Source organism: Rhinopithecus roxellana, chromosome 12 (genome assembly GCF_007565055.1).
Source record: "Rhinopithecus roxellana isolate Shanxi Qingling chromosome 12, ASM756505v1, whole genome shotgun sequence".
Lineage (NCBI taxonomy): Eukaryota > Metazoa > Chordata > Mammalia > Primates > Cercopithecidae > Rhinopithecus > Rhinopithecus roxellana.
Window position 1 is genome coordinate 5,361,149 of NC_044560.1, and position 15,441 is coordinate 5,376,589.

General features: G+C 45.6%; 1 protein-coding gene across 2 annotated transcripts in view; it reads right to left on the reverse strand.

Annotated features, from left to right (window-relative positions):
• Window positions 1-5,623: 5,623 nt before the first annotated feature.
• SLC25A33 (solute carrier family 25 member 33) overlaps window positions 5,624-15,441 on the reverse strand; it is a 44,690-nt gene continuing 34,872 nt past the window's right edge. For both annotated transcript variants that reach the window (XM_010364182.2, XM_030913220.1), the window contains exons 5-7: window positions 13,347-13,413; window positions 8,145-8,425; window positions 5,624-6,099 (exon numbers count right to left, since the gene is read on the reverse strand). In XM_010364182.2, coding sequence (XP_010362484.1) covers window positions 5,897-6,099; window positions 8,145-8,425; window positions 13,347-13,413 — 551 coding nt within the window. In that variant the 3' untranslated portion in view covers window positions 5,624-5,896. The remainder of the gene's footprint in view (window positions 6,100-8,144; window positions 8,426-13,346; window positions 13,414-15,441) is intronic.

Sequence of the window (15,441 nt, forward strand, 5' to 3'; positions counted from 1 at the left end):
AAAGGAAGAAAGAAAGAAAGAGAGAGAGAGAAAGAAAGAAAAAGAAAAGGAAGGAAGGAAAGAAAAAAGAGAGAGAAAGAAAGAGAAAGGAAGAAAGAAAGAGAGAAAGAGAAAGAAAGAAAGAAAGAAAGAAAGAAAGAAAAAGAAAGAAAGAAAGAAAGAAAGAAAGAAAGAAAGAAAGAAAGAAAGAAAGAAAGAAAGAAAGAGAAAAAGAAAGAAAGAGAAAAAGAAAAGCCAGCCAGATCTGGAGTTATTGGCATAGATGGATGATACATTGTTTTTAAGAAGCAACATGCAGGCAGGGCGCGGTGGCTCACACCTTAATTCCAGCACTTTGGGAGGCCAGATCATCTAAGGTCAAAAGTTCAAGACCAGCGTGGGCAACATGGTGAAAGCCCGTCTCTAATGAAAATACAAAAATTTAGCTGGGTGTGGTGGTGCACGCCTGTAATCCCAGCTACTCAGGAAGCTGAGGCACAATACAATCATTGCTTGAACCTGGGAGGCGGATGTTGCAATGAGTCAAGATTGCGCCACTGCACTCCAGCCTGGGTGACACAGGGAGACTTCTCGAAAAAACAAAAACGACAACAAAAAAGCAACATGCAGGCCGGGCACATGGTGGCTCATGCCTGTAATCCCAGCATTTTGGGAGGCCGAGGGGCGGATCACAAGGTCAGGAGTTCGAGACCATCCTGACCAATATGGTGAAACCTGGTCTCCACTAAAAATACAAAAATTAGCTGGGTGTGGTGGTGCGCGCCTGTAGTCGCAGCTACACGGGAGGCTAAGGCAGGAGAATTGCTTGAACCCAGGAGGTGGAGGTTGCAGTGAGCTGAGGTTGCGCCACTGCACTCCAGCCTGGCGACAGAGTGAGACTCCATCTCAAAAAAAAAAAAAAAAAAAAATTAAAAAGAAAAAAGCAACATGCAGATTGATTTTTAAATAATATCCAAAGCTTAAATAAAGCCTTATGTGCTTGTAGGAAGTGGAGAATAGTTAACGCTTAACTGCAAACTGACTACCTGGTGGTGGGAGATTTGAGAGGAAGAGTCACTGTGTTTCATTATTGATTTCAGCTAAATTACTAGATTTTAAAAAGTAAACAGAAAATATTTGTATCTAATTACACACTATGTTCCACTGTTCTGACAACTTTGCTTTTATTTTTCTTTTTTTCCGGAGGTTGACATTGTAAACTCTTTGTGGGTAGTGACAGATTAAGGGCAAATGTTTTTTTGCTCCTGCAGCCAGTTCCTCTGTCCACACCCGAATCACGCACATTCACTAGGTGGGAAAGAGGACTGGAGAGTGAAGCAGACAGGAAACCTGGAGGTTCACTTGGGTCTGGACCTCCTTTCTTGTGAGTATCCCAGCAAAAGCCTTTCCATGCGGTCTTGATGCTTTCACCAGCCATGAGCAAACAAAATAATCATCTAAGGTTTATCTTCCCTCAAAACAGCAATTGTGTTTAAGTACCATTTGCTTCCCAAGGAAGATTGTTTGCATGTCCCACCCAAAGGAATCTTTATGTGACCAATTCTGTTATGTGCATTATCAGCCGTATCATCCATGGATTTGTAATTCTTAAGTAAATGGAATGCAATGGTTTGTCAGGTCTTGACTTTGGAGTCAGACCATTCTACAGGCTCAGATGCCCCTCGTGCTCTGTCGTCCAGATTGGGGTACAGCGGCATGATCCCATGGCTCACTGCAGCCTCAACCTCCTGGGCTCAAGGGATCCTCCCACCTCAGCCTCCCAGGTAGCTGGGACTACAGGTGCATGCTCAACTGATTTTTTGTAAAGAGAGGGTCTCCCTATGTTGCCCAGGCTGGCCTTGAACTCCTGGCCTCAAGCAATTCTCCTTCCTCAGCCTCCCAAAGTGCTGGGATTACAGGTGTGAGCTACCGCGAGGTGGCTTACACCTGTAATCTCAGCACTTTGGGAGGCCAAAGCAGGCAGACCACTTGAGATCAGGAGTTTGAGACCAGCCTAGCCAACATGGTGACTAAAAATACAATACAAAAATTAGCCAGGTATGGTGGTGGGCACCTGTAATTCCAGATACTTGGTAGGCTGAGGCAGGAGAATTGCTTGAACCCAGGAGGCAGAGGTTGCAGTGAGCCGAGATCATGCCATTGCACTCCAGCCTGGGCCACAGAGCCAGACTCCGTCTCAAAAAAAAAAAAAAAAAAATTGTTTTTATTTAAAAAATCTTGGCCAGGCACAGTGGCTCAAGCCTGTAATCCCAGCATTTTGGGAGGCTGAGGTGGGCGGATTTCGAGGTCAGGAAATCGAGACCATCCTGGCTAACACAGTGAAACCCTGTCTCTACTGAAGAATACAAAAAATTAGCCGGGTGTAGTGGCGAGCGCCTATAGTCCTAGCTACTCGGGAGGCTGAGGCAGGAGAATGGCATGAACCCAGAAGGCGGAGGTTGCAGTACGCCGAGATTGCACCACTGCACTCCAGCCTGGGCGACAGAGCGAGACTCCGTTTCAAAAACAAAAAAACTCTTTATATGAAAAAAAGAGAAGGAAAAAAGCATAACCGGGTGACTACAGTCAATAATAATTTAACCGTACTTTTGAGACAGGGTCACTCCTGTCACCCAAGCTGTAATGCAGTGGTGCCATCTCAGCTCACTGCAACCTCTGCCTCCTGGGCTCGTCATTCATTCTCCTGCCTCATCTTCTGGAGTAGCTGACACCACAAGTGCACACCACCACCACACCCAACCTTTTTTTTTTTTTTAAATACAGGGTTTCACCATGTTGCCAGGCTGATCTCGAACTCCTGAGTACAAGTGATCCTCCGCCTGCCTCACCCTCCCAAAGTGCTGGGATTACAAGCGTGAACCACCCAGTCCCAACATTAACTGTACATTTCAAAATAAGAGTGTAACTGGATTGTTTGCAACTCAGTGGATAAATGCTTGAAAGAAATGGAGATCCCATTCTCCATGATGTGCTTATTTCACGTTGCATGCCTGCATCAAAACATCTCATGTACCCCATAAATATATACACCTCCTGTATACCCAAAAAAATTAAGAGAAAAACCACAGGTATTTCCCATGTTGAAAGCTAATGAGCTTTAAACTTTAAAGCTTATAGAGGAAACATCACTTCTTTCCTACTTTGGGTGCCTAAGCAGCTTGCCTTTCCATGCCCTGGGGCAGGAGAAGCAGAAAACTAAAATTATAATTAGTTACTAATTTATTCATTCAAGAATGAGTGAAAACAAAGCAATTTTACACCTTCATATTAGATACAATCTTGGAAAACAGGTTTTAATATGGATATAGGAGGATGTTGCTAAGTGCCATCATCGAATATGAATAGTAAAATAGGAATGTGAATATTAAAATAAGATGTTACTCTGTAATCCCAGTCCTTTGGGAGACTGAGGAGGTAGGATCGCTTCTGGCTAGTAGTCTGAGACCAGCCTGGGCAACATAGCAAAACCTTGTCTGCACAAAGAATGAAAAAACATTAGCTGGGCATGGTGGTACTTTCCTGTGGTCCAAGCTACTTTGGGAGGCTGATGTGGGAGGATCCCTTGTGCCCAGGAGTTTGAGGTTACAGTGAGCTATGACCTTGCCACTGTATCCAGCTTCAGTGACTGAGTGATACCTTGTCTGAAAACAGTAACAACAAAAAGGGCTTGGGGCGTGGGCCGGGCCAGGTATGGTGGCTCACTCCTGTAATCCCAGTATTTTGGGAGGCTGAGGCAGGTAGATCACCTGAGGTCAGGAGTTTGAGACCAGCCTGGCCAACATGGTAAAACCCCATCTCTACTAAAAGTACAAAATTAGCCAGGTGTGGTGGTGCATGCCTGTAGTCCCAGCTACCCAGGAGGCTAAGACAGGAGAATTGCTTGAAACCGGGAGGCAGAGGCTGCAGTGGGATGAGATCGTGCCACTGCACTCCAGCCTGGGAGACGGAGCGAGACTCCATCTCAAAAACAAAACTTCTGGAATAGCATTCCTAAGATGTTATTGTAAAGTACAGAAGCTTCACTAAAGTCACTCATTTTGACTTCTATATAGTTGTCGGAGCAATTATACTAGAGTCAAGAATCCCAGTTAACTTCCCTTATGATTATATAAAGGTGAATAAAAGGAAACTCGATTTAAATATAACTTGGAAATATCCTCCTCTTAACCCTACCAGAGTGTCTGCAAGTAAACCTGAAACTACAGTGCATAGGTATTAGAAATGAGTATCTTTCTAGACGTTCGATTGAAAACCCACCTTCATGTACAATATACTGAAATTCCAGTGATAGCTAATGGAAGACTAGGGGCTTTACTTGCCTTCTTAGTATCATCTTTTTTTTCCCTCATTAAATTTGCTTTAAAACCAAGGGAGTAACACCCTGGCTTTTTTTTTGAGACAGAGTCTCACTCTATCATCCAGGCTGGAGTGCAGTGGTGCCATCTCGGCTCACTGCAAGCTCCGTCTCCCGGGTTCACGCCATTCTCTTGCCTCAGCCTCCGGAGTAGCTGGGACTACAGGCACCTGCCACCGCGCCCGACTAACTTTTTTGTATTTTTTTTAATAGAGACGGGGTTTCATCGTGTTAGCCAGGATGGTCTCGATCTCCTGACCTCCTGATCCGCCCGCCTCGGCCTCCCAAACTGCTGGGGTTAAATTTTTTTTTTTTTTAATGTTGAACTAGGATATTTAAACAATCCCAGTACTTTCTATCAGAATAAAGGTGAGCTCTCTGACGGGTGAGCCATACATAGTCCTATGTTGTGCTCCTTTTCTGCAAGAGCAGAGGTCCAAGAACAGGGCTAAAGACCTCAGTGGTAATGACCGTTCTTCATCACATTCTGGATTCACAGCCAAACAGGGCGGCTGTGCTGTCACACACTTAACAAGGTAACTGGTCTTAAATTCCGGAACTATATCCAGGAGCCAGGCCACTGATAACCAGTTCTTTAAAAATTCTTGCCTTTGGTTCAAAGTAGGGAGAAGAGGATCACTTCAGGAAATTTTTTATAGCTTAAAATATTTAGTGTCAGAAAGTTATATATATTCATCTCAGTAGTCTGAAAGCTTAGATGATCAATCTGCATGTAATTGGAAATGTACAAAGGAGAAAAATTGCTGGGAAGTTTGTCCTGGTCCACACACCACCATCAAAATGTGACGCTTTTTTTTCTTTTGAGATAGAGTCTCGCTCTGTCAACCACGCTGGAGTGAAGTGGCACGATCTCAGCTGGCTGCAACTTCCGCCCCCGGGAGGTTTCAAGTGATTCTCCTGCCTCAGCCTCCCAAGTAGCTGGGATCACAGGCGCACACCTGGCTAATTTTTATATTTTTAGTAGAGACAAGGTTTCGCCATGTTAGCCAGTCTGGTCTGGAACTCCTGACTTCAGGTGATCTATCCGCCTCGGCCTCCCAAAGTGCTGGGATTATAGACATGAGCCACTGCACCCAGCCAAAATGTGACATTTCTTCCCTATCTAACAGTGCAAGATCTTAAAGTCAGATTACAAAACAAGTTGTATTCTGACTTCATCATTTTTCTATGCATTTCTAGGGCATGTTTATCTGAACTACTTAAGTCCTTCATAGTACAGTGAGCATAAAAGAGGACACAAGCCAAATGTATACTTAAATTAAATAGCATGATTTAATTTAGTTGGTGCTTAACCCTGAATCCTCTTAAGTTAAAAAAAAAAGTTATAATTAACTATTAACGTTAATGAATTTAAACCTTCCAGAAAGCATGAATCCAAAAGGAAATGTCCAACAGGTGATATTAGCCAGATATTTTATGGCCTTTCCTGTTTCAGTCTCAAACATTCTAAACATCAATGGGGGAAAAAAATTCTCTAGAGTTTTTCACTTTTATTCTTCTAGAGCACAATTTTCTGGCATGTTACTGAGTACGGTCTTCTAACAGGTACACAATTAACTCGTAAGTAGACAACACAATGGCAGTATTTGGGATCTGCCGGATAAGCTGGGCAAAGAGTCCTCTATAAAAGGCGAGATAGCCTTCTTCCCGGAACACCAGGCGCGCTGTCTGGACAAAAGACTTGTACTTGGTGCCCTCTTCCCGGAGCCTTGTCCTTATGACTTCTGCAGAGAAACAAAGACCTACTTTACTCCACATATTAAATGGGGAAAGAATCCACAGCACACAACTTTAAAACTGTCAAGGTTAGGCCGGTTGCGGTGTCTCACACTGTAATCCCAGAACTTTGGGAGGCAGAGGTGGGCGGATCACTTGAGGCCAGGAGTTGGAGACCAGCCTGGCCAACATGGTGAAACTCCGTCTCTACTGAAAATACAAAAATTAGCCAGGCATGGTGGTGCACACCTACTATTAGAGTGGCTGAGGAATGAAGATCGCTTGAACCCGAGAGGTGAAGGTTGCAGTCGGGATCGTGCCACTGCACTCCAGCCTGGGCCACAGAGCAAGCAAGACTCTGTCTCAAAAAAGAAATAAATAAAATAAAATTGTCAAGGTTACAACTATGTCTGTTTCCCACTTCAGCTGTATTTGGACAGGAAAGTCACATACCTAGAGAAACAATGAAAAATTAAGTTCTTTTTAGAACCATTTCCAACTCTAGGATTTGATCAACTATTGATGCTTACATATACACAAAAGTACAAAATAACTTTTTTTTTTTGGAGGCAGTCTCACTCTGTCACTCAGGCTGGAGTGCAGTGGGTACGATCTTGGCTCACTGCAACCTCTGCCTCCCTGGTTCAAGTGATTCTCCTGCCTCAGCCTCCTGAGTAGCTGGGATTACAAGCACCCGCCACCATGCCTGGCTAATTTTTGTATTTTTAGTAGAGACGGGGTTTCACCATGTTGGCCAGCCTAGTTTCAAACTCCTTTTCTCAGGTGATATTCTTGTCTTGGCTTCTCAAAGTGCTGGGATTACAGCAAAATAACTTTTAAGGGGTTAAAAAAAAAAGCTTAGTTTAAATGGGACTTAATGTTAAAATAATTCATGGTTTTCTACTCCCAATTAGGCAAATGCTAATTTCACTGAAGGTGTAATTTGTATGAAGTATGGCAGTATCTTCAATGAATTCTTTTCTTATACTTTTCAGTTTTCTTTTCCTCCTGGAAACATTTTCTACTCTGCCCAGCTCAAAAGCCACCCTCTCCTTTTGCCAGCCTTTGCCCACCTGGGCCTCCTTCCCGGACACCTACAGTTGGACATTCATCATTTCTGCCCTCACACAGACCTTAGACCCTGGGAGGCATCACTGACCTCTTTCCTCAGATGTCCTTTGGGGTCAGCTTAGTGTCCCAGGACACAAGGGGGACTCAGCACCTGTTACTGAGTTGACTGTATTCATTTGTCATAGCTGACAGTAAGTAGGCTTATGAAAATAAAATCTGTTTTTCATGGCACAATAAACTAAGCATTTTTAAAAACAAGTAGGCCAGTAGGTCAACAATTCCATAACTTAAAAAAAAACTTACCCAAAGTAGCCTTACGTAAGGCTCCATTATAAATGGAGGCTGATTTTTATTTTTATTTTTTTTGAGACAGAGTCTTGCTCTGTCACCAGGGTGGAGTGCAGTGGCTTGATCTCGGCTCATGGCAACCTCCACCTCCCGGGTTCAAGCAATTCTCCTGCCTCAGCCTCCCAAGTAACTGGGACTACAGGTGTGTGCTACCATGCCCAGCTAATTTTTGTATTTTTAGTAAAGATGGAGTTTCACCATGTTGGCCAGGCTGGTCTCAATCTCTTGACCTCATGATCCACCTGCCTCAGCCTCCCCAAAGTGCTGGGATTATAGGTGTGAGTCACCATGCCCGGCCGAGGCTGAGTGATTTTTAAGTTTGGTTCCCATATTATTATTTTGATTCAAGGAATATTAAATACAATCCAGATTTTTAGCTTCCTTGAAAACAGCAGAAGTTCAGCAACTCAGGGCCTGCGTTTCTGCACAGCAAGTTTTGGCTATAATCAGCTGGAGCTGAGTAAGGTCGAGTTGCCACCACTCATGTGACCTCCGTCCATGTGGTTAGAGCCGTTTCCCTCGTACTCACTGACCTTACCTGCAGGGATCCTGTGCCACAGAAGTCTAGATATACCCACAAATGACAGACTTGACAGCTGTTTTACTGCTCTGGAAGAACAAAAGTAAAACATACCGTGTGGATAAGCAATGCAGGAAGCACAGCCCTTAGAAAGAGCAGCAGCTGCCATAAGTCCAAAAAAACTTGTGGAATTTTTCTCAGTCTCATTTGCAGACGAGGCTAATGGAGCTTCTTTCAGATACTTCTTTAAACTTTCATAAATAGCAAAGCAGATTATAGTTTCGGAAATTCCAGCATACGAAGCAGTTAATCCTCTATAGAAGCCACGAATGCCTTCAGTCTGGTAAACGTAACGAGCACACTGGAGTGTATTCATCTGCTTAGAGCCCCTCACTCTGCGTAAGAGACCAGCACAGGCTGTTTAAGAGACACATCATGGCGGAACACAGAGACATCACACAGTAGGAGAATGGGTCTTCCTTGTGGTGTTAGGAGACCTGTTTTCGTCCTCATTCCTGGCTCCTAACTCTCATAGCCCTTGTCTTTTGTTACAATGTGGGGTGTGTGAGGCCACAGGGGCAGCCTCTGATAGTCCCTCGATCTCCTTTCGCCTGCCCCAAGGCCATCCTCTAATGTCCCTACCCTGTTGTTCTTACTCCATGAGTCCCCTTCTATCCCCTGGGGGAAGGAATGCTGCTGGCATGAAGCTTCCAGAAAAACCCAAGAGGACAGGGTTCAGGGAGCTTTCAGAGCTGATCGCATGCAGGCTCCTGGAGGGTGGCCTCTGGGGAGAGTATGAAAGTTCTGCGCCCTTTACTCTGTACCTGGCCCTACCTATTTCTTCTTCTGTATCCTTGCGATGTCCTTTATAACAAACCAGTAAATATTAAGTGTTTCCCTGAGTTCTGTGAGCCACTCCAGCAAATTAATAGAATCCAAAGAGAGGGGCATGGGAACCCCAACTTGAAGCTGATTGTTCAGAAGCTCTGGAGGCCCAGACATGCAACCGGTGTGTGGGTGGGTGGGGGATGGGCAGTCCTGGGGACTAAGCCCCCAATCTATGGGGCTGTCTCCTGGTAGACAGTATTGGAACTGAATGAGAGGACACCCAGCTGGTATCCGCTGCTCGGTGTGTGGGAAAAAACCCCTGCACATTTGGTCACAGAAGTCATCTTTTGACTGTTGTGGTGTGACAGTGGAGGAAAAACATGGTTTGGGCCGGGCGCGGTGGCTCAAGCCTGTAATCCCAGCACTTTGGGAGGCCGAGACGGGCGGATCACGAGGTCAGGAGATCGAGACCATCCTGGCTAACACGGTGAAACCCTGTCTCTACTAAAAATACAAAAAACTAGCCGGGTGAGGTGGCGGGTGTCTGTAGTCCCAGCTACTCGGGAGGCTGAGGCGGGAGAATGGCGTAAACCCGGGAGGCGGAGCTTGCAGTGAGCTGAGATCAGGCCACTGCACTCCAGCCTGGGCGACAGAGCGAGACTCCGTCTCAAAAAAAACAAAAAACAAAAAACAAACAAAAAAAAAACATGGTTCGAGGAGAGTTTTTCCCACATATCTCTGTACTGTTGTCAGCTGACCCCCAGCCCAGAGGCCAGACCAATTAGCTGGCACATCTGACAGGCCCACAGAATACTCGCTACATCTGCATCAAGAGTCATAGAAACATGTTCATAAAAACATTAACATTTGACCTAATTTTAGAAAGAGCTGCAGGGAGCAGTAAGGCTCATCACAGAGGAACTACAACTGCAAAACAATCAGAACAATTCAGATAGCTGACCATGGTACACCTGCTAGATTAAGTCACAAGGCCGTGAGACACAGGGAATGCTTTCAGTGGAAAACAGGACTAAGTTAAAGGTAAAGGATGACCACAAGGGCTAGGCGCAGTGGCTCACACCTGTAATCCCAACACTTCAGGAGGCTGAGGCGGAAGGACTGCTTGAGGCCAGGAGTTCAAGACCAGCCTGGCCAATGTAGTGAGGCCCCATCTCTACAAAAAAATAAGTAATAAGAAAGAAAAACAGGAACATTCCAACCTGTTGGTGAGGCTACTTATTAGATTTCTGATTGCACTCATCTCCAAATAGATTCTAATTATTGCTAAATTTATAAAATCATAAAACATCAAAATAAAACAGCAAATGAAAAGCCTCAGGTTTAGAGGCTCCTACCCCAGGACATAAAGCATTTATGAACTGCCTGGCTGCAAGGCAGGAGTGAGCCACTGGATGAGCGTAGTCAGCTGTGCACCAGTCACACGTCACAGACCCCTCCGAGCAGGCGCAGACCTGGGGCTCTTGGGCTTCACTCAGTCTCAACTGGCCTCTCTCCCTTTATTATCTCCGCATAGACTGTTCCCGCTCCTTAGTCGCAGTGACCTTTCTAACACAAATCCAACCATGCAACTCCCATCCAGAGGCTGGGTGCGGTGGCTCACTCCTGTAATCCCAGCACTTTGGGAGGCCGAGGCGGGCAGATCACACGGTCAGGAGATCGAGACCATCCTGGCAACACGGTGAAACCCCGTCTCTACTAAAAAATACAAAAAATTAGCTGGGCAGTGGCGGCAGGCACCTGTATTCCCAGCTATTCGGGAGGCTGAGGCAGGAGAATGGCATGAACCTGGGAGGCGGAGCTTGCAGTGAGCCAAGATGCGCCGCTGCACTCCAGCCTGGGCTACAGAGCAAGACTCCATCTCAAAACAAAACAAAACAAAACAAAACAAAACATCCAGAGTTTCTCACCCTTGGCACTATTCACATTTGGGGCTAGACCATTCAGTTTGGGGAGAAGCAGGCTGTCATGTGCTTTGTAGGATGTTTAGCAGCATCCCAGCCTCTATTCACACTAGACACCAAAAACACCCACCTAAGTTGTGGCAACTTCAAATGTCTCCAAACTTAGCTGCTGAATGTCCCCTGGAAGGCACCTCCTACTTCCATCCTCCATTTCCCGAGGACCACTGCTCTGATGACTTTCCACTGCCCTCAAAGTCCAACTCCAAATTCCCTTTCAGGCTTGGGAAGGATTGGGCTCCCCTGCTCTTCCAGCCTTATTCTTCCATAACTCCCTTCTCCCCAGAGCAGATGCACATACTATACGCCAACCACACTTTGTCTTATAGCTCCCTAGAACTAACCACGCTTTCTTTTTTTTTGAGACAGAGTCTTACTCACTCTATCCCCCAGGCTGGAGTGCAGAGGTGCGATCTCAGCTACAACCTCCAACTTCTGGGTTCAAGTGATCTCCTGCTTCAGCCTCCCTGGGATTACAGGTGCATGCCACCACATCCGGCTAATTTTTGTGTTTTTTGTAGAGATGTGGTTTCACCATGTTGGCCAGGCTGGTCTCGAACTCCTGACTTTGTGATCTGCCCTCCTCGGCCTCCCAAAGTGCTGGGATTACAGGCGTGAGCCACCACGTCTGGCCTACCTCCTTTCTTTAGAGGCAGCTGAAAATCCGAGTGGGCTGGCTGGAAGTTTCCAGTGCACACATTTCCAGGCAACACAGTAATACAGGGGTTCTTTTTTTTTTTTTTTTTTTTTGAGACGGAGTCTTGCTCTGCCGCCCAGGCTGGAGTGCAGTGGCCGGCTCTCAGCTCACTGCAAGCTCCGCCTCCCGGGTTCACGCCATTCTCCTGTCTCAGCCTCCCGAGTAGCTGGGACTACAGGCGCCCGCCTCGTCGCCCGGCTAGTTTTTCGTATTTTTTAGTAGAGACGGGGTTTCACCGTATTAGCCAGGATGGTCTCGATCTCCTGACCTCATGATCCACCCGTCTCGGCCTCCCAAAGTGCTGGGATTACAGGCTTGAGCCACCGCGCCCGGCCTAATACAGGGGTTCTTAATAGAATGCTGGTAGTTCGTTCACTTGGACTGGGGAGAAAATGGCATCTTTAACCCTAATCCCTAACCGAAATCCAAAAGTTAAATTGTTAACTATTGGAGTTTAGGGCTAAGCATAGTGGGATATCTAATCCCAGTTTGGGTCTTAGCTATTGTGTCTTCAGAAGTATTAAAGCCACCTTCGTAGTTTGCTTTATTTCAGCTAGGGTTTTTTACAACCTAGATGAAACTTAGCTTTGTTGATGATAAGTTTAAAACACTCTTTACGCCGGGTTCCATTAGCTTGGGTTAATCGTATTTATTACAAATGTAAATAAACAGGCCACAGTAGTACTAGTAGTAGCACCTGTGATTTGACACACATAGAAATATTTTCATGTCACATTACATTTGTTGAAAACATCACAGGACACGGTTTATCATTTCTTAGAAATTATGGCAGTTACTGGACTACTGCTATATCTTGTTAATTTAATGTGTTAAAGACGCATACTACTGTATCACTGATAAGTGTATTTTTAAAAACGTTATTGTAAGGCCTGGTGTGGTGGTTCACGCCTATAATCCCAGCACTTTGGGAAGCCGAGACAGGAGGATTGCTTAAGCCCAGGAGTTGAGACCAGCCTGGGCAACATGGCAAGATCCATCTCTACAAGAAAAACAAAATTAGCTGGGTGTGGTGGCATGCACCTGTGATCTCAAACTACGTAGGAGGTGAGGCTGAGGCAGGAGGATTGCTGGAGCCTGGGAGGTCGAGGCTAGGTGACAGATGAGACCCTGTCTCAGAAAAGGGGAAAAAAATACATTATTCTACCTGGGAGGCATAGGTTGCCATGAGCCGAGATTGCACTGCACTTCAGCCTGGGCAGCAAGTGAGACCCTATCTCAAAAAAAAAAAAACACCCAAAAAACAACATTATTCTAAAAAGGGCCTGCAGGTGTCACCAGACTACCAAAGGAATCCACAGCCCTACAAAATGTTACAAACCCCGGGCTGGAGTTCGAGGGCAGAAGCCTATTATAGTTTAGGGCCTTTGGAGACTAAAATTAGCCCTCTGAGGTCCGAGGACAATCAGAGTTCTGCCTTTACTGTCTTCCCTTTTGAAAGGGAGACCATGTGGAGGAGAACCCACAGCACTTCAACTGGGATGGGGTCTGCAAAGGAGAGACAGTCACTGACTCTCTGAGACAACAGGCGGGACTGTGGATCAGGGAATGCAACCAGAGAAATCCCCTCCTTCCCCTGTTTGTCATCTCTGTCGCCCTCATCTTCCAATGATGCTCACAACACAAACCTCAATGCAAAAGGAATCCTGCATGCACTTAGATTAAGAAAACGAGGAGGGGGATAGCTAAGGAATCTGTATATCTCATTCCTTAGAGATGTGGGGGAATTGGGGCAAGAAAAAAAAAAAAATCCCAAAAATCCTTTCATTAAGGAAGGAACAAATAATAACTTACTTCTGTTCTAGCTGCATTCGGGTTTTAACCATCCATATAGGATTCATTAAGGAATTTGTGATAAAAGCTGGAAAAAAAAAAACAGTAAAGGTCAACACTGTACATAGTCAATACTTATTAAAGATGTCTATTATCATATAATAAACTTTGAAATCAGGATTTCAATGGCCTACTAAAAAGACAGTAGGAAGCAGTTATTTCTTTTTCTTTTTCTTTTTTTTGGAGACAGATTCTCGTTCTGTTGCCCAGGCTGGAGTGCAATGGCGCAATCTCAGCTCACTGCAAGCTCTGCCTCCCAGGTTCACGCCATTCTCCTGCCTCAGCCTCCCGAGTAGCTGGGACCACACGCGCCCGCCACCACACCCAGCTATTTTTTTGTATTTTTAGTAGAGATGGGGTTTCACCCTGTTAGCCAGGATGGTCTGAATCTCCTGACCTCATGATCCACCCACCTTGGCCTCCCAAAATGCTGGGATTACAGGCATGAGCCACCGCGCCCGGCCGGAAGCAGTTATATTTCTATCCTGCAGATAGAAGCTTCAGTTTCCCCGTTAAGTGTAACATCTATTGGTATTGCTGGATCTAAAATAAATTTCTCTTAATTTTCTGGAATCCCTTCTAGTCTTTTCAACCTCTAGATGGTGCTGTTGATATCTGTGTTCATGTGATTCCTACCAAAAATTATAACTGTCCTAAAACTCAATTTATAAGCCTCAGATCCAGAAATAATTTAACTTTTAAGACTGATCTGCTTATAGGAACCATTTGGTCAGTAAGCCTTCTCCATCTCTTTTTAAATTTTTTTTTTTTTTTTTTTTTTGAGACAGGGGTCTCCCTTGTTGCTCAGGCTGGTCTCAATTCCTGGGCTCAAGTGATCCTCCAGCCTCAGCCTCCCACAGTGCTGGGATTACAAGCATGAGTCACCACACCCAGCCAAGCCTTCCTCACCTAAACATTGTGAATCATTCTTGGACAACCAAAAAAAGCAACACCATGGTATTAGTCTGACATACAGTATCTCTTCTGTAATACCTCACACCCTCCACAGTGCTGTGGAAGCAGATTAATTTGATACTAGGAAGATACTGGGTTTTTTTTTTTTTTTTTTGAGACAAGAGTCTTGCTCTGCCCTCCAGGCTGGAGTGTAGTGGCGCTATCTCGGCTCACTGCAACCTCTGCCTCCCGGGTTCACGCCATTCTCCTGCCTCAGCCTTCTGAGTAGCTGGGACTACAGGCACCCGCCAGGCCCGGCTAATTTTTTTTTTTTGTATTTACTTAGTAGAGATGGGGTTTCACCGTGTTAGCCAGGATGGTCTTGATCTCCTGACCTCGTGATCCGCCTGCCTCGACCTCCCAAAGAGCTGGGATTACAGGCGTGAGTCACCACACCTGGCCGACACTGTTTTTAAGAACTTCCTGGCCGGGCGCGGTGGCTCAAGCCTGTAATCCCAGCACTTTGGGAGGCCGAGACGGGCGGATCACAAGGTCAGGAGATCGAGACCATCCTGGCGAACACAGTGAAACCCCGTCTCTACTAAAAATACAAAAATCTAGCCGGGCGAGGTGGCGGGCGCCTGTAGTCCCAGCTACTTGGGAGGCTGAGGCAGGAGAATGGCGGGAACCCAGGAGGCGGAGCTTGCAGTGAGCTGAGATCCGGCCACTGCACTCCAGCCTGGGAGACAGAGCAAGACTCCGCCTCAAAAAAAAAAAAAAAAAAAAAAAAAAAAAAAAAAAAAAAAAAAAAAGAACTTCCTTGGGGTCTGCTTTATTTATCAAGGGTTCTAAGTTAACTTTGCAAAAGTTACAAAATGGATTAATAGTTGTTAGCTTATGGTAACTCACCACTGGCCTATCTTTTTTTTTTTTTTTTTGAGATGGAGTCTTGCTGTGTCACCCAGGCTGGAGTGCAGTGGCGCGATCTCGGCTCACTGCAAGCTCCGCCTCCCGGGTTCATGCCATTCTCCCACCTCAGCCTCCAAGTAGCTGGGACTACAGGCGCCTGCCACCATGCCTGGCTAGTTTTTTGTATTTTTAATAGAGACGGGGTTTCACCATGTTAGCCAGGATGGTCTCGATCTCCTGACCTCGTGATCCA